The sequence below is a fragment of the Leishmania major genome, chromosome 3 (genome assembly GCF_000002725.2).
Source record: "Leishmania major strain Friedlin complete genome, chromosome 3".
In the NCBI taxonomy this organism is placed as follows: domain Eukaryota; phylum Euglenozoa; class Kinetoplastea; order Trypanosomatida; family Trypanosomatidae; genus Leishmania; species Leishmania major.
Genome location: NC_004916.2, coordinates 201188 through 225289, shown reverse-complemented (window position 1 = coordinate 225289; position 24102 = coordinate 201188). Strand labels below are relative to the sequence as shown.

Here is a 24102-nt window from a genome sequence, read left to right as displayed (position 1 = left end):
TGCTAACGTACGCGGGGCTCAGGCACCGCCGCCTCCTCCCTCATCCCCACCGTGTACAGAGGTGTTGACGCCTGCGTGTGTGTGTGTGTGTGTGTGCGTGTGTGCACGAAAGAAGGCCCACTTGGAGTTGGGCGGATGGCAGCCGCCCATCCCCACTAGACTTAGGGAGAAGCACAAGAGCTGGGGTGGGGGAGAGGCGAAAGGGAGGAGCGCAGACAAGCTCATCGGAGCGGTGGCCCCAGTGGCGCCCGTGCCCCCCCCCCCTTTCCCCGCTTGCCTCCACGTGTACACACGTACACACGCGACCGCGCATGTCTGCCGCTGCACCATCCCCCCTCCCCTCCACATGCTTGATTAGTAGGACTGGTAGTAGTAGGTGCCCGAAGTCTCGACTGCCGCCACCTGTCCTTCCGTCTTCGCTGTCACCTCTACTACCGTGATCTTGCCACCCTTGTCCGCCGGCGTGTAGATGCGCAACGTGCCCTGGATCTTCTCTCCCACATTCACCGGCAGGGGCTCACGCAGGCCGACGCTGACCTCCGTCCAGTTGTTCTCGCCGCCGGGGCGCACTGCCAGCACAAAGTTGGCGCCGGGGTTCGTCTTGCTCGTGAAGGCGGCGTCCAGGTAGAAGGTGAGGTAGTGAACCGTCGCGTTGCGAGTAATGCTCAGCGTGAAGGCGGCCTCGTAGCCTCGCTGCGCCACCGCAGTCGGCACCCAGCGGTGCTCGACAGGGTTCTCCTCTTCATTGTCGCGGCTCGCCGCGGCCTGGTTCGCCTGCGCCTCGTAGGTCGCCGTCTCCTCCACCGTCAAGCCCTCCAAGGTGTCCATGTGCACGGTGTGCGCCAGGCACGGCGCCGACACAATGTTGCTGCCGGGGATAGCGCACATTTCTACCTCCTGCCGCACGAGCTCCTTCATCGGCTCCATCTGGAACCCGTACACGTTGCTCCAGAAGTCCTCCGTGTCCAGGCGGAATGAGTAGTCCGACACGGCGACCACGTGCAGGGAGGCGCGGTTAGGGCAGAGCGCCCCCGACGGCGTGAGAAGGTGGGCGCGGGCGTAGAGGGCGTCCGTCAGGACTCGCTCGTTGAGCAGCAGCGGCCCCATCCACTCACAGAGCACGTAGTCGAACTTCATGCCGCCCGGCAGCTGGTGCAGCACGTCGCACAGACGGCCGCGGATAAACAGAATGTTCTTCAGACCATTTTGCTCAGCCACGACGCGCGCCGCGTCCACGATGGCGGAGCTGTCGACGCCGATCACCATCTTCGCCATGCCGCGCGCCGCCAGCATCGTGTACAGCCCCATGCCGCAGCCAAGATGCAGCAGTGTCTTGCCGCGCACGTTGCGGAAGATGACCTCGTAGGCGCGCAGCCGCTGGTGGTCGTGGATCATGTTGATATTACTAGAGATGCGCGCGGCGGAGTCGCCGTACAGGCTCTTCGACGTCGGGTTCTTCTCCGCATCCGTGGCGAGCAGCGACTCCGTCAGCACGACCTTGGACGCGTTTGCTGAGCGCGACTCGCCGCGCTGCGTAGGCGCGCCCGTGCGCATGTCCCTATTAGCCGGCATCGAAGGTCACACGAGGCGAGGCAACAGTTCCGTGGAGACAAGTCCGTGCGCGTGTGCGCCTGTGAGAGGGAGAGACAGAGGAAGGAAGGGAGCGCGACAAAGTCGGTGATGTCGGGCGCAACGACGCAAGGCAAATTCAATCTGTGAGAGCGGCTTGAGTTTGCGTGTGTGTGGCCGCGGGGAGGAGGGAAGAGCGGAGGATCGACAGAGAGGACAAGAGGCGAGGTGCAGAGGCGAGGGGGTGCGGACGACGTCTCCGGATGCTGAGGCGTGTGTGTGTGTGTGTGTGTCGGACTGCGCATTGGCCGTTACGTGAGCGTGTGCGGGAGGAAAGAGGCGACGAGAGCGGCGCTGCGCCTGTAGCTGCCGTCCACAAGACTCCACAATACGCAACCCGCACACGCGCACGCTCGCGCTTGCTCACGTCTTCTGTGTCTTATCGTTCATTACTGAAAGCGGGCCCCAATAACGAGAGTCGCCAGGGCGTCCTGCAGGCGCCGTGGCGCATGCTGCTGCTGCTCTCATCATCCGCGTTGCTGTGGACGTTACTTCCCATAACCTATGGACTTCACTCGGGTTTGGCCCATGCTTTTCGGGGAGACAGTCCGCTCAGCCCTTCGGCTGCCGCTCCGCGAAGAACTCGCGGACACCGCTGAAGCATTGGCCGAACGTCTGCGCTACACGCATGGACGGCTGCAGCCACGCAGAGACGCGTCGGCGAGCGTCCGGCCGCTCCGTGTACCGCGCGTCGAGCAGGATGATCGTCGCATAGTCCCCGGCGTGGCGGATGCAGCGGCCGATGCACTGGTTGACGGTGCGCATCATGCTGTCCATGTACAAGCCCCACTCCTCTGCGCACGTGAACGGGGACGAGGATGCGGGCGAGGGCGTGGATGCTGACCCTGCCGTCCCACGCATGCCGCGACGATCCGCGTCGGCGTTCGCCCTTAGCCGTGTCGCGACAATGTGCTTTAGGTTCATCCGCATCTCCACGTCGGTGGGGTTCGCGTACGGCATGCCAAGCACGACGACCGCACGGCCGAGGTCATCGGCGAAGTTGATCCCCTCCGACAGGCGACCTCCCATCACGGCGAACAGGAAGGCACCGCGACGGGACGGCTTCTGCCGCTGCTGGGACGCGGCAGCTGTGCTGACAGGCGAGGACGCGGTAGTCGACGACGGTCCCGGCGCACGCTCAGCAGCGCCGTGACTGGCAGGTTCACCGCTGATCCACTCCTGGTACTCGCGCAGAAGCTCTGCGATGGCCTCGCCGCCACCTCCGTCCGTTCCGCCGGCGGTGATCCGCCCTCCTCCTCCGCCGCCGCCGCCGCCGCCGCCGCCGTTGCGCGTCTCCTTGAAGATTCGCTTTACGTCGCTGATCTGAGCGTAGTAGCCAGTGCTCTCCAGCACGGCCACGACGGCGTCCATGACGTCGTACGACGTGAAGAAGCAGATGGCGCCAGCGGGCGGAAGCACTCGGGCGAGGTTTAGCAGCGTGCACCCCACCTCCGCTAGCACACGGTGGGCGTGTGGGCTGATGATGCTGCTGACACCGATGCGTGAAGAGCCGGTGTCGTTGGACGTGCTGGCGGCATTGCTTCGCAGACCGAGCGCCTGCTGGCTGAGCTCCATTCGAAGTCCGCTTGGTCCGATACCGAGGGCCCATACTTGCACTGACGACGATGGCACGACGTGGCCCTCGGAGATGAGGTGAAAGGCAGACGGACCAGGCGCAGGTGCAACACCGCCCTGCAACGACGCGTCGATGCAGTGGACGTAGTCGCTGCCGCCGATTCCTTCAACAGCCACTTCTACGGCAGATCGCCCAATCGTGCTCGCGGTACCACAATCACCGCCAGCGTCGCCACCAACCATTGCCTGCGCGGGCAGCAGGGGTCCACATGTGAAGGCCAGCGGCTGCATTGTGCCGCCGGCCAGCACCACGGCCCTCGCCTCCAGCACCAGTGGGGCGAAGGTGTACATACCAGGCTCTAGCTGTATAACCTTCAGTGCCCCCTGTCGCACGGCGCAACCTGCGGGCCGTGCCGGTGACGTCGGTGACAAGGATGACGGCGTCCACAGCACCCTCGTCGAGGTGGTGTTGGAGACGTACAGCGCACAGAGAAGTCGCTCGACGCACTGCAGCGCCTCGGCCGTCAACGCGCGTAGCTGCACGGGGTCAGCCGGGGCGACTGCGCCTGCGTGCGCTGCCGCCGTCATCGCCACACCGGCCGGCTGCAGCTGCTGCGAGAGGTGTTCCGCGAGTGAGAGGTGGGGAGGTGCAGCTTCCCCCTCAGCTGTCTTCTTGTGATTGTCGGGAAGGTCAAGAGATGCCAAGAGGCGCCGCTGCCGCTGTGCCTCGTTATGCGCATCGCTGACGCCTACACCGACGCCGCTGCCACGCTGCCGCTTCACGCCAGCCGTCGAGCCTGCGCTGCTGTCCGTGCCGCTGACGGTCATCGTCGTTCTCATCGCTGTCGACACCGACTCTCTTTCCTGCTGCAGCTCCGCATCCAGTGCATAGGAGACGAACCCCTGCAGCTTCATCAACAGCTGCGAGTCGACCAGGAAGGTCAGGAACGCGTACACGTCGACGCTGTCGATGCCGGCATCGAAGAGAAATGTGTGGAAGGGTAGGACAAGCGTGCGTGCGGCGGTTGTTGGAGTCGTCGTCGATGGCTGGGGGAGTCGCATGAGTGGTGGTGACGGCGCTGAGAGTGATGGTGCGATGTCGCCTTCCCCGCCCCCACCCTCCCCGAGGACGGCAGCGGAGTCTGCGCGCTCGCAGAAGCCCGACAGCTTGCTCAGAAAATGCACGAGCTCGCGAAGCCGCTGCTTGTTGCGCGTCAGCAGTCGCGACGCGTAACGCGCCAGGTACGTCTCGAAGAGCCGTCGAGCGAGCAGGAGATGCCATGGGGCCACAGTGACGGTGCTGGTTGAGCGGCAGTGATCGGCGATGTTGTGCGCCTCATCGAATACGAAGATGTCCCCGCAAAGAGAAGGCGGTGCACTGCGCGCCATCGTACTCCATATCGCCTCCTCCTCCCCCTCGTCGTCGTCGTCGCCCCCGTACACATTGCCACCACGCTGCTGCTGCTGCTGCCGTCGCCGCCTGAAGGTCGCCGTGGCCGTGACACGCTGGCGCCGATGATAGAGAACGGTGCCGAGGGACGGGGGGCTGTGCGGTGCGACATCGTTTTGCAAGGCGCCGCCACCCTCAGCCGCCGGGGTGGATCGACTGGGCGTCGCGAAAACAGCCGCCGCCTCTGCTGCCGTCGCCGGGTTCGTTGCTGCACCGCCGAGAAGCACGGCTCGCTGGCCCTCGTCGAGGACGTAGCCGTACGGGATAAAGGCCACGTCGGCCCCCCTGAGGAGGAGGCGCGTGGCGAGGTACGGGCATGCCTGCAGCTCCGCCCCCAGTCGCCGAAGGCGGTCCATGGTGTAGACTGAAGAGGGCGGGCCACCGTTGCCGGAAGCACTGGCACCGCCGCTGGCAGCGTCGACGGGGTCTGTGGCCGCATCCGCACGACGCTGTTCGTCACGTAGGTACGTCATCAAGGAGCGGAGGTGCGACTCGACACAGTACACGCATCCCTTGTCGTCCTCCAGCTCTTGCTGCACCCCCGTGGCATCTTCGATGTTGCGTACGGCAGGGCGGTCGGTGAGGTGAGGCGGCTGGTATTGCGGGTGCTCTTGCTGCTGGCGCCGGTACTGCCGTCCCTGCTTGGAGCGCTCGAAGTGCATGGCCTCACGGCAGTAGTAGTTCAGGCGGTCATTGTTGCCACCAGCCTTGCGACGCAGGGCTGCGTTCAAGCAGAGGTGCGGTCTGCCAGCCACGTGTACGGCTGTGAGACGGCGAGGCTGCTGCTGCTGTCGTGAAGGCGTTGGTCGTGATGCTGCCGCTACAGGACACGCATGGGTAGGAGAGCCCAAGGACTTTGAAGAGGTAGCAGGGTCATCGGTGTCGTTAACCCCCCCCATCCCCTCCCCCGCCGTTCGCCCAGCTGCACTTTCCAGCGGCTCGATTTTGCGATGCCGCGGTCGCAGCGGTAGCCGGGCAAAGGCGGTGCGCTGCAGATCCTCCATCAGCTGCTGCAGCTGCGTGTGGGTGCGGCTGGCAAAGTAGACCTTCGGCTTGCGCAGAGGAATGAGTGTTGAGAGCGCCGCCTCAAGCTGGGCCTCCGCGTCGTCATCGTCCTCACGCGCGGAAGAGGACGAGGATGATGATGACGAAGACGAAGAGAGTGAGCTTGCGCTGTGCAGGTCTACGAGGTCGTCACCACGGAGCCTCGCCTTCTTCATCGAAAGCTGCTCTGCATACCACGCGAGGGGGTCTTGGGTGAGCAGAAAGTCGTGCTCGCCACCGCTGTTGGTTAGTTGCTGCTGAAGGCGCATGAGCTTGCGGGCCTGCCGAATCTGCCGCCGCTGCGCGCGAACGCGTGCGCGCCGCTCTCGACGCACCTGCACCATCTCTTCCTCTAGTTGTCGTTGACGGAGCACTTCGTCCAGAGTCGGTGAGGGCGGGGAATAGTCCAGAGCGGCCTTTTCCGAGTCATGAGTAGAAGCAGTCGCCATCGCAGCAGGTGGCTCAGCAACTACGCTGCTGCCGCTCCCGCTCGCTGTGCCGTCAACATCCTTGGCGTCTTCAACAGGATCGAAGAGATACGAGAGGATGCTGTTCAGCAGCATCTGCGACTTGCCGGTGCCGGTCGGCGATTCGAGCACCGCTACGCGAGATGGAAAGCTTCTAGTACCGCTGGTGGATGCTACTGTGGGTGATGGGGGTGGCGAAGTCCACGGCACTGTGGCTGACGCGGTGTGGCTCGCCCGGCATCGGCTGCTTGTGCACTCCGTGTGATCGCCCCCTCGATGCTGTTCGAGGTAGTCGCGGAGTGCCGTCATGGCATGTTCCTGCAGCGGATATGGTGCATAGGGGAAGGGTATCTGATAGGGGCCGACGCGGGGCATCGTGCCGCGAAGTGGAAGGGAGGGAAGGATGGAGGCAGCACGCGCCGACGTGCGTCTGTGCGCCTACGGAAGATGCGTCGCCCTCGCTGTCTATCCTGATCGGTTCTATGATGTCAAGATTGTGTATGCGTGTCAGTGATGTGTGACGGCGTGGAATGCGCTGGCGCGTGCTGCTGTCCCCATCAAGAGCTAGGCCAGTGAAGTTGCTGGGGCAGCATCTCCTACCCACTCACCCAACTCGCTCTCCTGGTTTACCCCCGCTCGGCACGGCAACGGCAATGGTGGTGATGATGATGGTGGCGGGGCGGAGACACACACACACACACACACACACACACACACACACACGCACAGAGAGAGAGAGAGAGAGAGAGCTGTGTATGTGTGTGCAGCTCTTCGATATACTTCGAGCGTTGCATTCACGAAATAGCATCGTGCACACAGACACGGAGACGCCCCGTAAGAGTGGAAGGGACACGGAAAGGAAAGAGAGATGCAGAGGCAGAGGAGCATGCGGCTCATCGCAGACACACCCTTCGCCGAAGACAACATGTTCTGCGTGGTGGGCAGACCCATCCTCGTGGTCTCTCCACCTCACCTCCCTCTTCGCCTGCCGCCACCGGCCCGTCTCCACGCACCCCATCCACCCCCCTCCTCGCACAAGGCGCGGAGGGAGGAGGATGAGAGGAGGGGGAGGGGGTGGATGGGGTGCGTGGAGACGGCGGGCAGCGCTCCGACGATGCCGCAACGCGCTCGTGGGCCCTTGCAGCGGCGGCCGCCGCCGGCCTTCGTTGCGATGTTCTGAATGTTTTGAAGTTTTTCTCGTTTTTCTTTTATGTGTGTGGCGCCACAACGCGGGTTTAACAACAGATATAGTTCTTCGCTGCGTTACAGACGACTGTCGCGTGCGTGTGCGGCTGTGCGAGGAAGAAGCGTGCAGTATTACGCGTGGGCGCGAGTTGCGTGGCGGCGCCGCCGGCACACATGCACAGACGCGTGCGGCGAGTATCTGTCAGACATGCACGCTTCGCCATGATGACCGAGTCCTTACGTGGAAGTTGGTTGCCGTTGCCACTGTGCACCGTCTCTCTTTCTCTCGCCTTGTTTCTCCGCCACTTCTACTGAGCTGGCGTGTTGGCATGCGTGCGAGGGTGGCGTACGGAGCACGTGAGTAGCGTAGCTATTCACTAGCCGCACCATTACGCGGCTGATGCGTTTGGGGCGAGAGGACAGCCAAGCCCGAAAATCACATGCGTGATGGCCACCTTCTCCTCCACCGTCTCCCTTTCACTGCCGGTGGCCGACAGCGGTACGACCACCGCTGCTGCATCTCTTGTCCTCCACTCTGCCGTCCCTCATCCGTCGCTCGGCTAAGCGAAGCCCTCAGGCGCATGTGTGTGTGTGTGTGTGTGTGTGTGTGTGTGTGCAGACCGCGGTGAGTGGGTGCGTTGGCGAGAAGTGCGAGCGAAGGCGGAGGACGAGGAAGAACGGCAGCACCTCGGTCAAATGAGTTACACAGAGAGACATCACCACAGCAGATACGACCAACAGCGGCCATGCACCACTTCATCTCGCCCTTCTCCTCCCTGTCAAGGTGTGTACACCGCGCCACACAGAAGACAAGAGCGGTCACAGCACACACAGACTCAACGCCACATGCCGACCGTGAATGCGTGCACGTGGGTCTCCGTCGCTACTTCTTCGAGTGCTTCCTCTCCTTCTTGCGCGGCTCCATCACGCTCGCGTCGTTGTCCTCTATCGCTTCGGCAACAGCCTCGCGCTCGCGCTTCATGCGCTCGTTCTTCTTCTCCGTCATCTCCTCGGCGTTCATCATCGTCCGTGCTGACTTGGTCGCGGTCTTCGAGGTGGCACCGTAAGTGGCGCGCTCCCGCTCCATCTGCCGCCCCATCTTGCTGCGGAAGTCGATGCCGTCGACGTCCTTGTCCGTTACCCCGCGTGGGGCGAAGGTGCCGCTGCTGCCGGCCGCGTTGGCTGCCGTCTCGGGCAGCGCGAGCAGCACATCAGTAATCTCGCAGATCGGCTGGCTGTCGTCGTCCAGAAGCCAGTAACCCCCGGAAACTGATGCGGGTGATGCGGCAGTGAGGGTCCAGCTCTTCGCCGCTACCGCCGCGTTGCCGTGCCTGCATGGGAACCAAAGGCGTTGGTTGCGCAGCTGCACATCCGCCAGCGTGTGCGGGGCGTCGCTGTTCACAAACTTCAGCAGTTTCATGCCGCTTCACAGTGGGCCTTGTGGGGTACGTATGGATTCCGCGACTTTCCTTCGCCTGCAGGGGAGGGGGTGAGGCTACACCAGAGGTGCGCGTGAGAGGGGGGGGAGGGAGGGAGGGAGGGAGGGAGGGAGGGAGAGAGGAAGCGGGGTGAAGGAGTGGGTCGATGCAGGGCCGGGGGCGAGGTGCGAGCGCGCACACAGCGAAGGGAGGGAGAAAGAGAGTGTGTGTGTGTGTGTGGGTGGGATGCGCACCTGCGTGTGTGTGAAGAGACGAGGCGAGAACGGACGGCAGCCGACGCCGGGGCACACGCATCAGCGCGCTACGACAGCTTGCTACCCGTGTGTGGTGAAACGCTGTCGATGACGCACAGAAGGGAGGGGAGGGGCACACAATATATCGTTGAGCGCACGCACACACACAAACACACACACACACACACACCTAGCGCATCCGCTTCTTCTCAGTCGATGCACTTCAACAGCAGCTTGCCCGTTGTCTTGCGCGACTGCAGGTCCGCGAGCGCCTGCGCCGCTTCATGCAACGGGTACTCATGGCCGATCGTCAGCTGCACCTGCTTCGACGCGACCCACTCAAACACCTCGGAGGTGCGGCGCTGCACCTCCTCGGGAGTGCGCATAAAGTCGCCCAGCGTCGGCCGCTGCAGGTACACGCTGCCCGCGCGCGACAGCTCCAATGGCGAAACTGGCGGCACAGCGCCGCTCGCGTTGCCGAAGGTGATCATGTAGCCGCGCGGCCGCAGCACCGATAGGCTGCCGGCAAAGGTCGCCTGGCCCACACCGTCGTACACTGCGTCGACGCCCTGCGGCGCAGCCGCGCGCACCAGCGGCGCCCAGTCCGGCGTCGCCACGTAGTCGATCACCACGTCCGCGCGGCCTACCGATCTCGCCAGCGTCGCCTTCTCCGCACCGCCGCAGACGCCGATCACGCGCGCACCGCGCAGCTTCGCCATCTGGCACACAAGAAGCCCCGTCCCACCGGCGGCAGCGTGCACCACCACCGTCGAGCCCGGGCCGCACGGGTAGCTGGAGTCCACCAGATAGTGCGCCGTCAGGCCTTGGCACATCACTGCCGCCGCCTCCGCGTCCGTCACCCCATCCGGCACTTCGCGCAGCGCAGACGCTGGCGCCACTGTGAAGGCGGCGTAGCTGCCAGTGCAGCCAGCACCACCGAAATAGGCGACACGCTTCCCGAGCATCGTCTCCGGCACACCGGCGCCGACCTTGACGACCGCACCCGCGCCCTCCTCGCCCACGATGTACGGCATTGCCGGCTTCTTATAAAGGCCGCTAAGGAAGTAGGTGTCGATGAAGTTCACGCCAGCGTAGGCGTTGTGCACCAGCACCTGACCCCCCTCCAGCTGCGTTGCGTCGGGGGTGTGCGAGGATGGACGAACCGCGAGCACCTCAGGCCCGCCGTGCGCCGTGGCAATCACCTCCATGGCTTCTGTGTTGGTGTGCTGCCAACCGTGTACAGGTGCTCGCAGTCGACAGAGAGAAGCGTGAGTTCGTGTGACGACTGGCTGAGTTCCTCGGCGATGACGCACGTCGGCAGAGATACGGAGAAGACGGAGAGAGGAGAGATGCGCAGGTGGACGAGTGAAGGGTGCCAACAGCCAAGTGCACGTGTGTGTGTCTGTGTCAGTGTGGGTCGTGAGCCGCAGTGGACAGGGTGACGCCGGCGCGCCGCTTCGATCCCGCTGCGTGTTGGTGGTTAGGCCTGCGCAGGGGTGACATCATCGACGTCGTTCCGCTCGTTCTCACCGTGCCAGTCCACTTCGTTCCCCTTTCTCCCGCTCGTGTCGGCACACACACGCATACACGCACGTGTATGCACGGCAGTGGGACTGATGAGAGAGCAGAATGGATTAGGGAGGGAGGCTGGCACTTTCGCCGGCCCCTGGATGCAGCGACCCCTCCCACCCCGTGTGGGCGAAACAACATGGCACCCCATCCGAGCAACGACACGTCCGATACAAGGACCGCTCCCGGCAGCGCACATCGCGGGGGTGCGACCGCGCGGCTTCCCAAAGCCCCCTCTCCCCCATCCAAACTTCCCGCCCACGTGCCACCGAGGTCGACAGACGGGCCGGCCTCGTGTCCTGCAGGAGGCAACGGTTTAGCGACGGCAAACAGCGGCGCACGCACTGGGCCGCCCAACGGCACCCATGCGCTGGGACACCCATGACACTCGACACCTGGAGAAACTTCGACACAAACCCGCTCCATGTACGTCACTGCCATCGCACCCCATCGCGCGTGATCGCGAAGGCGTTGCCAAAAACGTCGGGCACTCTTGCACCGTCTGCTGACCGTGTGGTCAACGGTGACACCGGCGGATGTATACAGCGGCCAGGTGGCCAGCTGCTCGCCCCCCCAAAAAGTGGCGCGGTCGATCCGAACCGCCACCGCCCCCGTCGCGCCCCTCCTTCCCCCTCCCTCTCCCTCCCCTCTCGGGGCACGAAGTTCCGGCTGGTCCACTGCCGGGTCGCCGGCGAGAACACGCGTGACCGTATCTAGGAGTCTTGGGGCTCACAAGGTAGCCTGTTGAGCCCCAACCTTCGAAGGTGCTGTATGCCCGCCGCGGACATCGCTCTACCGGAGCCCGTGGTCGCTGCCGTGCCTCCTGCTCGATGCTCGCCACATGCTGCGTGAAGAAAGGCAGCCTGGTTGTGCAATGCGCGCCTCCCGCTGCCCCACCTCTTGGTGGTGGCGCCGCTTGACGGGCCCCCCACTCTGTCATCGTTACATGTGCACAGTGCGCCAGCGTGGCCTGCATCCGGCACCGACAAGCCGTGTTCCTGCAGCCGCCGTCGCAGGCGTCTGAGCCAAGTCCCCCAGGGTGTCCCCGGGGTGTGATCTGCACGGAGACGCGGGTGCGCTCGTCGAGGGAGACCCCCTCGCCATCGGGTCCGCACACCATGAGCGTGGGACCGCCCAGCCAGACCCAAGCACGACGCGTGACATCGTGTGTGTGTGTGTGTGTGTGCAGCGAGGCAGCGCCGCTACACCGACCACTCGTCGGGTGTGTACTGCCCCATTCGCTCTTGATGGGGTGCGAGAGGTGTGGACAGTGCGCCCTATATATATGTTTATGTGTGTGTGTGTGTGTGCGAGTACTCGCGGACAGGGGTACTTCGGCGTGTGAGGTGTAGGCGAGAGGGGTGGGGTCCACAAGCGATTCACTCAGGTAGGATAGGCGTGCCTCGCGGCTGTCAAGGGCACAGAGGCAGAAAGAGAGAGAGTTGAGGGCGAGCACACGGCGTTGAGGCTTCTTATTGATGAGGCTCTTGAAGGCCACGGCAGCTCATTTTTGGTTTCGATGATAGTTGCGTCGTCACCACTGTCAGAAGCAATCAACGCTCAGGCACACACACACGCACACACAATATCTGGAGCACAGCCGTACAGAATCCTAGACATCGGGTGTAGCGCACACGAGACACGAAAGGATCAAGCAGCAGCCTCAGCAGCTGGAGCAGCAAGAGAAAGAGGTGATGAGGGGGAAGGGAGGGGAGGGGAGTGAGGGTAAGAGGCGAATGCAGGCGTAACGAGGGTATGTGTATATACATAATATATATATATATATATATATTATCTTGTGTGCCTGCACGTGTGTGTGTGTTTGTGTGTGTGTGCCTCACGGACAAGAGGGGAGGGGAGGGCGCATGGGAAGTCCAACACAACGTGGAAAACGAATCGCCGCAAAGAAAAAAGAGGCTACGAGCAAACCTCCAACACGCACACACACATGCACACACGCCCAAAGCAGGGGTGCCGGGGGAGGGAGGCCGGCGAGCGAGAGATCGAAGACGCGACAAGCAGGCAGGCGGGGGAAAACGAACAAGCCCCCCCCCTCCCCCAACAAGAAAACAAAAGAACATATCGGCGAATACACGAGCGATTGCTCGGAGACTGTCTCGTGTGGACATGCACGCTTACGCGTGCACATGCGCACACGTCACCTCTCTTACGGTCCCTCGCACTGAGGATGCGTGATGAGGAGGATGTCCCACCATGTGTGATCGCCTCCTTCACTTCCTCCACTCAGGCAGCCGCGATGGCGTCCGAAGCACGGCGCGGCGATACCGAGGCTGTGACGCTGCTCGAGGCGCGCCAGTGACTGCTGTTCTGCGCCATCACCTTCTCTTCTTCAGGCGCCGGCGCCTTCAGTAGCCACGCGTCCGTCCACTCGCTCGCCACTGTCGCACACGGCAGGGGAGGGGCGTGCAGCATGACCCACAAACACGCGTACCGGATAAAGAGCTCGATCACCTCCAGGTGTGGTGCCAGCTGACGCACACGCTCATAGACGTCGCAACACACTTGCCACTCCGCTCTTAAGTGGCGATACTCATCGGTGCTTGATGCCGCTGATCGGTGCAGTGGGGATGGTGTGCTCGGTGCTGCTGCCGTTGCTGCCAACGATGGCGATAGGTTCACCACAGACTCGTCCTCCGGCTCATGATCGTCAGCAACTGCTTCGCCAGTGGGTCGCCGGAGCCGGTGTATAACAAGTCGGCAGAGAAGTCCGTTGGGGGCCAAGAGCCACAGAATGACGCTGCACAGGGCAGGCACCGTGTGCGCAGACGAGAACGAAGACGTTTTCGCGTCGACCCTTCGTGGGTTGCCGGCGCCGGCAGTGCTGCCGCCGCTGCTGCTCCCGCTTCTACCACAGCCGCCGCCGCCGCCGGAGGTGGAGGTGAAGGTGGGGGCGCCCATGTTGAATGTGAACCCGGAGTCGTTCCCGCACGACGACGGAGCTTCTGCGACGCCGGTCGAGACCCCCGCAGCACCACAGATCACTACGCGCAAGGAAGTGGGTGAGGTGGTCAGGCCAGATGACGGCAACGCAGATGTGCCGCCGTAGCTCGCGTCCACGCGCCGCCGTATCCACCCCAGCGCCATCACATCAAGGCACAGCAGGTTGACTGGCACGAGAAGAGTGATGACGAGCGAGAGCCAGTGCACCGTCGTCATGGTGGGCAGCGCCACAGCCAACCGACACAACTCTTCGCTAGCTGCCTCGCGTCGCGAGGCGATAAACAAAGGACGCGCTGCGGTGACCGTCGATTTTTTGGCGGACGTCGGTGAGGCGGGACGCTTGCCATGTCCTTTGGTGTGTGGGCCTGGCGTTGCAGGGGCTGCCTGCGCGCGCCGAAAGCTGATAGGTGCATCGCTGCCGCGTTGTCCAGCTGGGCCCTGCATGTAGAGAAGACTCGCGTTGAGTGCCGTGGATGGAAATGGTGCGGCAGCGCTGTCGACCGCGCGAGCGGGACGGCGACTCAGCTCACTCTCAGCCGCATCGTCGTCGTCATCATCATCATCCTCCAGCAACAAGCCCGTGTTGTAGAAGCCGTCAAAGTCCCGTGCACTGCGGTGGGGCGGGGCGCGCGAGGTAGGCTGTGGCGTACGTGAGGCTGCGGCTGCTTCCGATGCGTCGTGCGCTAGCCGCCGGTGCTGCACGGTGTGGCCGCCTTTGAGGTGTGCCCGACCCTCCTCCGCTCCTTCATTGTCTTCAGAGCTGTCATCGTCGTTAGTTGAGTCGTGCGTGCGACCCGTGGTAGCAGAGGCAGTCATGGTCGCGGCGCTCGTGACAGAGGTGAGGGAGCTGGTGTCCGGCGGGCATGTCACCTGGCGCTCGACCAGCGACGCCGCCTCCCTGTCACGGAACGCCGAGGCATGGGCGGCGGTGGTCGTGGGCGCCGCTGTCGCTGATGCCCATGAGACGCCCCCCCCACCTGGGGCGCGCGGGGTCACTACCGTGGCGGTGAAAGCACCGCCCAGGTTGTCCAGGCTATCCGTGCTCTTGACAGTGGTGTGCGCAACGGTGGCAGGTTGGTGGCAGCAGGTGATGGGGCCCTTGGTGGAGAGAGGCATCGTGCCACAGGCACCGCCGCGCGCAGCCGGCGAAGTCGCTGCGACTCCGCCCGTCACACCGTAGGCGCGGTAGCCGTACAAAGCCGACTCACGCCGACCCAAGTGTGCACTGGCGTGGTCACTAGAGAGCGCACGACGAGCACCCGCGCCGGGAGCTGAGTTGCGAACCGCGAGCCGGCGCAGCAGCTGCGCATCGTCGTCGGCGATAAGGTCATCGAGCGTGTCAGAGTCGCACCCGATGCTGCTGCTGCTGCGGCGGCAGTGTCTCCGCCGAGGTTCACTGCTCTCCAGGTTGCACGAGAGAGTCTCGAAGTCGCTGGACATGGCCCGGAGTAAGCGCGCGTGTGCGCGGGTGTCTCTTTCCGGACGAGCAAGGGATGCAGTCGTGCCACCCCCTCCCCCTGCTCTGCGCGTGTCTGCCGGAAGGCGTGAAGGCAGAGGACAAGGGCCGCAGCGGCAGCGGCGGGGCGGGGTGTAGTTATTGGTGAGAGGGATGGAAGACGACGACGACGAGGAGGTAGGGTACAGATGCGAGACGCCACACAGGAGCTGGAGGAAGATAAGAATGCCTTACACGTAGAACACACCGAAGAGAGGGAGCTGAGCTGAGCTGGGCGATTCGGATGCAAAAGAGAGAGAGAGAGATGTGTATATATATATATGCATATATGTATATATATACATATATATATATATATACATAAAGCGAAGCAGAAAAATGTAGATGCTGAGAAGAGAGGTGAAGCAAGCAGATGAGGGAAGGGGCGAGCGGATTTGTGCCGACGTTGGGCACACACACACACACACACACACACACACACACACACACAACAAAAACACACACAGAGTATGCAGTGGGCAAAAAAGACGAACACAAGGCCGAGCCAGGAGGAGCACACGAAACCTGCTGCCAGGGCACACACGGATATCGTCCAGTAGAGAGACGCACAGATGTGCGTGTGCATATATATAATATATATATATATATATAGACGTGTACACGCGTGCGTGTGTGCGTGCATGCGCAGGTTCCATGCGACACGGGTCAGAGGCGAAGAAGAGGGCAGAGAGGGAAGGTGTGAGGACGTTCCGATGATGCGCTTCGGTGCGAGCAGGAGTGAGAGCTCTTCTCGCGGCATTCGCATGATGGGTGCGCGAGCGGCGCCACACCGAGCAACGGACACGCGCACGCATGCGCATCGCCCACATTCATCGGCGCTGCGTCCAAATGAGGACAGGGTGCGTTCTCAATTTGAGAGAGACGTAGACAGCGAGGGGGCGGCTTGCTCGCGGAGGCCATCGCCTCAAGGCAGCTCTCTTCGTGTTGCTGCAGCAACGAACGACCCCATCACTGCACTTCACCCTTTTCGTTGTTGTTCTGCCTGTGTGATCTCCAACACCTCATCGGACGCCATTCTCGTCTGCGACGAACGCACACGGACGCCGTGGAAAGGGAGAAGGGTGGGATGGCACACGCCTCGGCGGAGTGCAGCGTGCATGCATGTGCATGCGTTTCCCGCCACTCGAATAGGCTTTGCCTTTCGTGTCCAACACACACACAAACACACACACACACACACACACACACACACACGATCGCTTAGAGCTTCACGAACCATCACACAGTGAGCGGCGGAATCCAAAGAGCGGGCGGGTGGCCATGCAGCAGCAGGGATGATGCACCACCACAACGTGCGGATGTCCCCTCCCCCCACCCACCTCCCTCCTTCCCTCCCTCTCTCTTAGATTTGTGGTGTGCGGTGCGTGGCACCGGTGCGAGTCGGCATCCTTCTTAGCAGTAGAGAGGGGATGACGTCCGCAAAAAGAGGATGATGAAGCCGAGGAGATACACACTCTGCAGCTCCCGAAAGGCTATCACCATGTAGTAGTCTTCCGGCTGGTAGACGGTGAAGGCGAAGACCAGCAGCAGAACCGCCCATACCAGCAGCATCGCGAAGGGCACCCGCATGCCACGGTAGCGAAGATACACGTCCATCGCCGACAGGGACACGCCAGGGTAGCCGAGGCGCGGCGGCAGCCGGAGGGCGATCGGGGCCGACGACGGCGTTGTGGTGTCGGCGGTGACAAGAGACGAACCGTCGCACTGACCAGATGACGAGGACGAGGACGCAGACGAGGTGCGGCGGTGATGATCTGACTTGCACCACGCCCCATCACTGCTGCCATCGCGGGGCCCGGCCATTCCTTGTCCTTCACGGCACTCACTTTGTGCGCCTTGCAGCTGCCTGTGACTCTGTCTGCGCTGCCTCTGCACAGCCGCTGCATCGGCCGGCACCACCGTCTTCGACAGCCACAGCGACAGGAAGAACATGCGAAGCACGTTGTGGACGCGGCAGACCATCTCGAAAGCGGCGCGGGTGTATGCGACTGTGTTGCATAGATTGCTGTTGATGAGCCTCGCGTGCCGATTCGCGGTCAGCGACATGCTCAGACCATCCTTCGCGCACGCGGCGCTGAAAACAAGGACGATGAACATCATGAGCGTGGCAAAGCCGACGGTAACAATTTGGTTCGTGGGCAGTGGCGCCGTGAAAGCCAGGCCCCACCCCATCGCCACCAGCATCTCTATCGGGATCAGCAGCGTGTCCGTCGCGACTTCGAAAATAACGCAGACGAGTGGCAGGCTGTTGCCCATCAAGGAGTCGCGGCGCACCGCCCCAGAGAGCAGAAAGAACTTCGACGCTAAGAGGACGCTCAGCAAGCACCTGAGCACGAGAAGGACGAGGACAAGCCACTGGATCGGTGCATGCATAACGAGGATGTGGCTCTCAGCCCACCACAGTCGCACCGGGTCAAGGACGTGGTGGCCAACGGCGTTGGCCATTCCCACCGCCCTGAAACGCCACCGAAGCGGCGCAGCGAAGGTGCCCGTGCTCGAGCCTCTCCGGTCGTCGTTTAGGTTGTTGGCGGCGTAGCAGCGAGAGGTCGAGGTGGCCGAGGCCTGACGGCGTGGACGGGATCGTTGCTTCTTCTGCTTCTGAATCCCCCTTTTCGCGCGTCGCTGCTCCTTCTGCCGTCGCCGTCGGCGGGCGGCGCGGCTGTCGTCGTCGTCGCTCGTGCTGTCAGTGGTAGTGGTGGTGGTGGTGGTGCTGCTGCTGCAATCCGAGTCGTCGCCGCTGGTGGAGAGGGAGAGCGTGGAGGGGCCGCGGCGTCGACGGCTCTGCGCACGGCGACGCCCGCTCGCGCCTCGCCTCGCCTGCGCCTCGCTTGCGGCATCGCTGCTGCCGCAGTTGATGTCCGTCTCGTCGTAGATACCCGAAGACGACGTGTGGTGCGCGTTCGAGTGCGCTGTGTATAAGGAAGAGGTCTCTTGCTGGGAGTCGTCGCCCTCGCTGACGCCATCGCGTCTCTCCACGACCCGCTGGCCCTGCTGCTGCTGCGGCCCGGCACCGCCGCGGCGTTGCTGTCTGCTGCTTTCGCCCTCCTCCCTATGAAGAGGCTCGTCTTCGGCGTTGTCCTGGTCACTTTCAGCTGCGCCGCGCTGCGCCGACGCGCGTGTGCGGGCTGCCACCGCTGCTACGGAGGTCGGCGACGACGAGGATGGGCTTGGTGGCACTTTGGTCATGCCCTTCACCGCCGCGGACATACTCTCGGGGGCCGCATATTTCGCCGTTGTACTGTTTGGGGCGCTCGTCCCGTGCATTTCTTCGCCACCGTCGTCGTCTTGGCGGTGGCCGTCGCGACCGTCCCCGCCAGCCGCGGCACTGCCGCTCCGCCGCCCGCGCACGCTACCGCCTCTGTTTTTGTCAGCACTGCGCTGGTCAGATCCCGCGCTCGCCCGCTTCGTCTTGTCTGCTGCTCTTGCCTGACCTGGGCTGCTGCTGGTGCTTTCGCCCCCCTCAGCACCGCCACCACGACGTTGCCGCCCCTGCCCCCGCCGCCGCCGCTTGCTGCACGGTACAATCATTACCAGGAACACGATGAGCAGGAGGGCATAGCACGCCAAGAAGAACAAGTACGTGATGAAGGTGGCGTAATGCTGACCGCTGCCGGGGTATTTGCCAGGATTCAGGAAGTTCACCTTCACTGCGAAGGAAAGTGGCACACCAGAGCACTGCGCGACAACCGCGATAACGCGGGCGGCCGGGTAGTCGTGGGTGACCATCACGGAGGGCTGTAGCCAGTCTGTGGAACTGCCGAGGCTCCAGGAAGAGGCCCGCGCAAGCAGCGGGTTCAGGGAGATGGTGTAGAGCGCCGGCGCCGTGCACACCTTCTCGGGGTCCCCCGGTAACTTTAACGACTGCCCAGCGGCCAGGTTCTTGGTGGACGCACCAGTGCTGCAACTGCTGCTTCTGGTGATCGGGTCGCTGGAGAAGACTGCCGAGTACGCGGCCGACGCGGGCGCTGCGGTGGTCGTGGTACGCGCCGCCGAGTGAGTCGCTAGAACCGGTGTGCCTGTGAGCTGATACCACACATCGAAGCTGAAGATCTTCACGACGACGGAGCTGCCGAGTTGCATGTAGTTCACCGTGAGCGTTGTGTTCCGGCCGCCAGACGGTAGGATGTTCTGCGGCGGGGGCATGCTTGCGGCGCAGGACGGATAAAGGGGCCCAGTCGAGGAGGCTGCTGGCCTACCCGCAGCTGCCTCGCCGTCTGCTGGCTGTACGCCGGCTTCTGCCAAGACTGCGTCGTCCTTCAAGAACGCACGGCGTGGCTCCTCCTCCTCCTCCTCCGGCTGCCGCCGGTGGTGGTGCTGGTTAGCAAGATCAATCATCATCGACATCAGCGCCGGAGCGTTGTACGTGCAGTGCAGCCGCGGCTGATTCCAAAAAAAGAATGCCGTCCGCGGCGTGATGTTGGGGTACGCCTCATCGCCGTCACCCTCAGCGCCGCTGGTTCTGGTGCCAGCTGAGGAGGCAAGGGTACCTCGCACCCCAGAGCCACCACTGATGCTGCCATCCTTGCCCGTGGCGGAGACGTTTAACGCATAGCCATCCGCGTATCGTTGGAAGGTGTTGTAGGCGTAGGACGGCGGCACGTCTCCATCGATGGTGATTTGGATGGTGCACCCCTGCAACATGAAGAAGAAGTTGTCTGTGTTCAGCACTTGATAGTAGTAGGTGAGCGCGTTGCGCGAGCCCGAAAGCGTGCTGGTGAGGTCGCCTGGCACTACGTGCGCGGTGCTCGCTGCGGACGGCGCCGCCGCTGGGGTGGCCGTTGGGATACGCCGGCGCGCCTCCGCCTCCGCCGCCGCCGCTCTGCCGTGCCGGTCGACGGGCCTCGTGGAGCTGTCTACACCGCCCCGAGCACCAGCACGACTCGCCGCCGCGGCATCCACGTTACCCCCATCCACTCTTGTTGTTTCCCCGAAGTTGTTCACCCCAGCCAGGAGCGACCACAACGAGTAGTGCGGACAGGCCGACAGATCGATGGCCGCCGCGCGGGCCGTCGAGACTGTCGGGCCCACCGCCGCCTCTTTCATTGCGCTGCCACGAGTAGAGGTGGGTGGCGCTTGCACGGATGTCCGTGCTGCCGTTGCGCCCGGCACGCACACGCTATCGACGTGGTCGTTCGCCTGGAATGCCAACGAGAGGTCGTACTCGACTGCACGCACACAGAGAAACGGAGCAAGGAGGGCGGCGGTGATGGAAGCGCGTGCTGGCGGCAGCCGCTGCGATGCGGATGGCGGCGTTGAGTAGTACAGCAGGAACGGCAGCAGGAGATACAGCGCACACACTGCTGCGCGCTCTGTGAGCCGCAGTGCGCGCCGAAGGCGATGCATCCATCTCGCTCCGCGAGAGTCACCACGACAGAAGCCACGGACACGTGGACGCGTGTGGTGGTGCTCAGCGAGGACAGCACTGCCGGAATATGTGGTGGTGTACGCCGATCCTTCGGACGTAGATGCGGACGTCGTCTTGTCCATACAATGGCTGCCCAAGCGTCGCTTTATACGATCGATGGTCAGTGTGGATGAGGAGCACAGCGCCGTGCTGCACGTGACGCACGCTGCCTCAGCAGCCGCGGTCGCCATTGTTCCTTCCTTCGTCGTGATGTCGGGGTGCGGAGGGTGTGGAGAAGAAGTCGGCAGAAGTTCGTGGTGCAACAAGACTGGGATGGGGCTCGCGAGTACGTGCGTGTGCAGCCTCGTGCCCTCCTCCGCGTGTGGAGGGCGGTGGTGGATCGCTCGATGTGCGGTGGGTCACCGTTGTAGCGCGTTCCGTTTTTTTTTTTCTAGCTCATCCGCTTGAGCACGTGCATGCGGAGAGACGAGGGAGCGCCACACATACATAATGCACACACACACACACACACACACACACACACACGCTCACGCTCACGCTCACGCGCCCATGCTCATGCACCCACAGACAGGTGCACACGGGTGCGAGCGAGCAGAATGACCACGGAGAGGCTGCTTTTCCCTCCAACGGCACACCGACCCACAGAGGTGAAGGGAGAAGACGAGAGGAAGTCACGGTAGCTTACAAGCGCACACGCACATGCACACGTACTTGGAGATAGAGAGACACATGAACGGACGACAGTGCAGGGAGCGGGGGTGGGTGGGTGGGTTGCGGTGAGGGATGCATGTCTCGGGTGCTGTCGCGTGCAGCGAGGGGATGGCTCGTATGTGTGTGTGTGTGTGGGATACATGGGGGGGGTTGTGCGGACGAGGCGAGACAGAGCCCGAGACAGAGAGAGAGAGAGAAGCGTGTGCATGTGAGACCGTGGCTGTGATGTTCTCTTGGCGCGCCTTTGCCTGTACGGAGAACACGCAATGATATACCACAGCCCTGTCGCTCCGCCGCGCCGGCTCTCGCGCCTCCGTGGACGCCCTCAAACCCTCTCTTCCCGTTGCCACGGCGTGTGCATGCGCGCGCCTGCACTACTTCCCAAGTAAAAGAAACCCACACCCCTGCTCTGGCGCTCATGCAGTGTCGACCTCCTTCGAGAGACGACTGGGGCCGTGGGAGACACGAGAGAGGATACCACAAGCAGACACACCGAGCGACAGACAGGCGGACATTCCCACACGTACAACCGTACACACACCGCCTGATGCAGAAGCCGACAACGACGAGGGATATCAAGAAAAAGGAGGAAGAGGGTGGAGAGAGGGAGAGGGTGGTGGTGGTGGTGGTGGTGGCAGTGGGGGCCGTGCACATCCGCTGCTGATGTCTCTGTTATGAGAGAACGAGAGGCATGCCACGCGTTGCCACACCCGCCACCCCCCTCTTCCGAGTGGCCGGCCACCACTCCCACATGTACGACTACACCGACACCGACACGCACATGTGCACACATGAACAGCCCACAGCATCCAGCAAGGGGCGGGGCAACACCAACAGATGCCATACCATCATCCTTGTCCAGGAAATAACTATAATCACGGAGAGGGAGGAGGAGCGTGGCGGCGCCGTACAAGAACGACAACTACGTACACACTCACACAACGACAGACAGAGACTCTCCCTGTGCTGTCGCCGTCGCCATCATCGTCGTCGACGCCTTCCTACTGGTCTGAGTACTGGTGCGCCGTACCCTCCAGCCGCTTCATGTCAGCTACCTTGCGGACGGCCTTGTTGAAGTCGCTGTTCTCGACGTAGTCGCGGCCGGCGCGGATGGCGAACATGCCGGCCTCCGTGCACACGTTGCGCAGATCAGCACCGTTGAAGCCCTCCGACAGCTTCACGACACTCTCGAAGTCGATGTCTCCCTTTTTCGTTATCTTCGCCGAGTGGATGCGGAGAACATCGAGCCGTCCCGCCTCGTTCGGCAACGGGATCTCAATCTTGCGGTCGAGGCGGCCAGGCCGCATCAGCGCCGCATCGAGCGTGTCGGGTCGGTTCGTCGCCATGATCACCTTCACCTTGCCTAGCTTGTCAAAGCCGTCCATCTGGTTGAGCAGCTCCATCAGCGTGCGCTGTATTTCGCGATCGGAGGACGAGCCCTCGATACGCTTGCTGCCAATGGCGTCCACCTCATCAATGAAGATGATGCACGGCTCATGCTCACGCGCGTAGGCGAACATCTCGCGGATGACGCGGGCGGACTCGCCAATGTACTTGTCGACAATGGAGGAGGCGACGATCTTGAGGAACGCGGCATCCACGTTCGCGGCGATGGCCTTGGCCAGCAGCGTCTTTCCGGTGCCGGGCGGCCCGTACAGCAGCACGCCCTTCGGCGGTGCAATACCCACGCGCACGAACAACTCCGGGTTCGTCAGGGGAAGCTCGATCACCTCACGCATCTGACGCATCTGCGGCTGCAGCCCACCAATGTCCTGGAAGGACACGTCCTTGTCACTGGACATGTACTGCATGCTGTACACCTGCGGGTCCACCTCGCGCGGCAGCACCTTCACGATCGTGAAGGTCGTAATTTCCAGCGCAACACGAGCGCCGAACTTGAGCTTCTCCGGCTTGATGCTCTTGCGGTAGCCGACAAGGTGACGCGCACCGCTGATGCTCTTCACGATGAAGCGCTCCTCATCGACGCGCTTGAGCACTTCACCCACGTAATGACCAATGCTGAGGAGGGCGTTGACCTGATCCTCCACTTTGTCCAGCTCACGTTGCTGCAGCTTGACGTCGTCGTTCACCTTCTTCAAGCGAGCCTGCGTGACGTTGCGCTCCACTGTCTTCTTGATGGCTTCGTTGCGCAGCGCCTCACGCTCCGGGTCGAAGGGGGCGTTGCTCTGCATCGCGTGTGTGCCGGCACAGGGGCGGGCGGAGGTGGGGTGCGGCGATGGAGTGGGCAAGGAAGGCAGAAAAGCCTCCGAGGACCGCGGGAAGACAAACCGCAACAACAACAACAACAACAACGAATGCCGGCCTCGGCGCACACCTCACAGGACGGGGCCCAGGCGATGACAGAGCAACCCTTGATGAGGAGAGGCACCTCTGAATCCGTGAGCAGCACCGCTTGCCGGCTCGCGCGTCGGAATGGCCACGTGCCCGTGCGCGTACTATGTAAGCCGCGGCGCGGGTCTCGCCGTGGACGTGCGTGGGACGCGCGTGTTAGTGGGTGTATCGACAAGTCCGCGTCAACCACACACACACACACACACACACACACACACACACACACAACGAGAGGTGACAGGCGACGAAAAGGGAAAGGATGCAGATGTGCGGGCGTGCCACCCAAGCGTGCGCTCGTCTTACTAGCGAGAGAGGGGAGGAGGAGGAGAGGGAGGGCGAGGAGGAGGCTGTCGCGTGCGGTTTGCGGCGCGGTATTAGGGGGATGGGAAGGGCGCGTGAGAGAGGAAGTGAGCGGAGGGTGTGGGGTGGGGTGGGCCGCTCTGTGATGCTTCGCTGTTTTCTCCAGCAAGAAGAGAAGCGCGTGCGGGGGGGGGGGCGTGTGCGCGTGAATAGAGTGCAAGTGGAGCAGCAGCAGCAGCATATATACACACATGGGAGAGAGTCAGGAATGGGGACGATGGAGGTGAAAAGTAGAATCACGATCGC

The 24102-nt window shown here is 63.0% G+C and overlaps 7 protein-coding genes across 7 annotated transcripts; all 7 read right to left on the bottom strand.

The window, feature by feature from the left end:
* Positions 1 to 354: 354 nt before the first annotated feature.
* Positions 355 to 1572, bottom strand: LMJF_03_0600 (putative arginine N-methyltransferase; the record flags this gene model as incomplete). Its single annotated transcript, XM_003721688.1, has 1 exon — positions 355 to 1572. One exon carries the CDS (start codon positions 1570 to 1572, stop codon positions 355 to 357), a length of 1218 nt encoding a protein of 405 aa, XP_003721736.1.
* Positions 1573 to 2181: 609 nt separating this feature from the next.
* Positions 2182 to 6261, bottom strand: LMJF_03_0590 (putative DNA repair helicase; the record flags this gene model as incomplete). Its single annotated transcript, XM_003721687.1, has 1 exon — positions 2182 to 6261. One exon carries the CDS (start codon positions 6259 to 6261, stop codon positions 2182 to 2184), a length of 4080 nt encoding a protein of 1359 aa, XP_003721735.1.
* A 1972-nt stretch (positions 6262 to 8233) lies between these two features.
* LMJF_03_0580 (conserved hypothetical protein) lies at positions 8234 to 8770 on the bottom strand (the record flags this gene model as incomplete). Its single annotated transcript, XM_003721686.1, has 1 exon — positions 8234 to 8770. One exon carries the CDS (start codon positions 8768 to 8770, stop codon positions 8234 to 8236), a length of 537 nt encoding a protein of 178 aa, XP_003721734.1.
* Positions 8771 to 9231: 461 nt separating this feature from the next.
* Positions 9232 to 10230, bottom strand: LMJF_03_0570 (putative quinone oxidoreductase; the record flags this gene model as incomplete). Its single annotated transcript, XM_003721685.1, has 1 exon — positions 9232 to 10230. The coding sequence occupies one exon, from the start codon at positions 10228 to 10230 to the stop codon at positions 9232 to 9234; it is 999 nt and encodes a 332-aa protein (XP_003721733.1).
* Positions 10231 to 12835: 2605 nt separating this feature from the next.
* Positions 12836 to 14992, bottom strand: LMJF_03_0560 (hypothetical protein; the record flags this gene model as incomplete). Its single annotated transcript, XM_003721684.1, has 1 exon — positions 12836 to 14992. One exon carries the CDS (start codon positions 14990 to 14992, stop codon positions 12836 to 12838), a length of 2157 nt encoding a protein of 718 aa, XP_003721732.1.
* Positions 14993 to 16460: 1468 nt separating this feature from the next.
* On the bottom strand, positions 16461 to 20411 carry LMJF_03_0550 (conserved hypothetical protein; the record flags this gene model as incomplete). Its single annotated transcript, XM_003721683.1, has 1 exon — positions 16461 to 20411. One exon carries the CDS (start codon positions 20409 to 20411, stop codon positions 16461 to 16463), a length of 3951 nt encoding a protein of 1316 aa, XP_003721731.1.
* Positions 20412 to 22145: 1734 nt separating this feature from the next.
* LMJF_03_0540 (putative 26S protease regulatory subunit) lies at positions 22146 to 23336 on the bottom strand (the record flags this gene model as incomplete). The annotated part of the gene is made up of 1 exon (XM_003721682.1): positions 22146 to 23336. One exon carries the CDS (start codon positions 23334 to 23336, stop codon positions 22146 to 22148), a length of 1191 nt encoding a protein of 396 aa, XP_003721730.1.
* Positions 23337 to 24102: the final 766 nt, after the last annotated feature.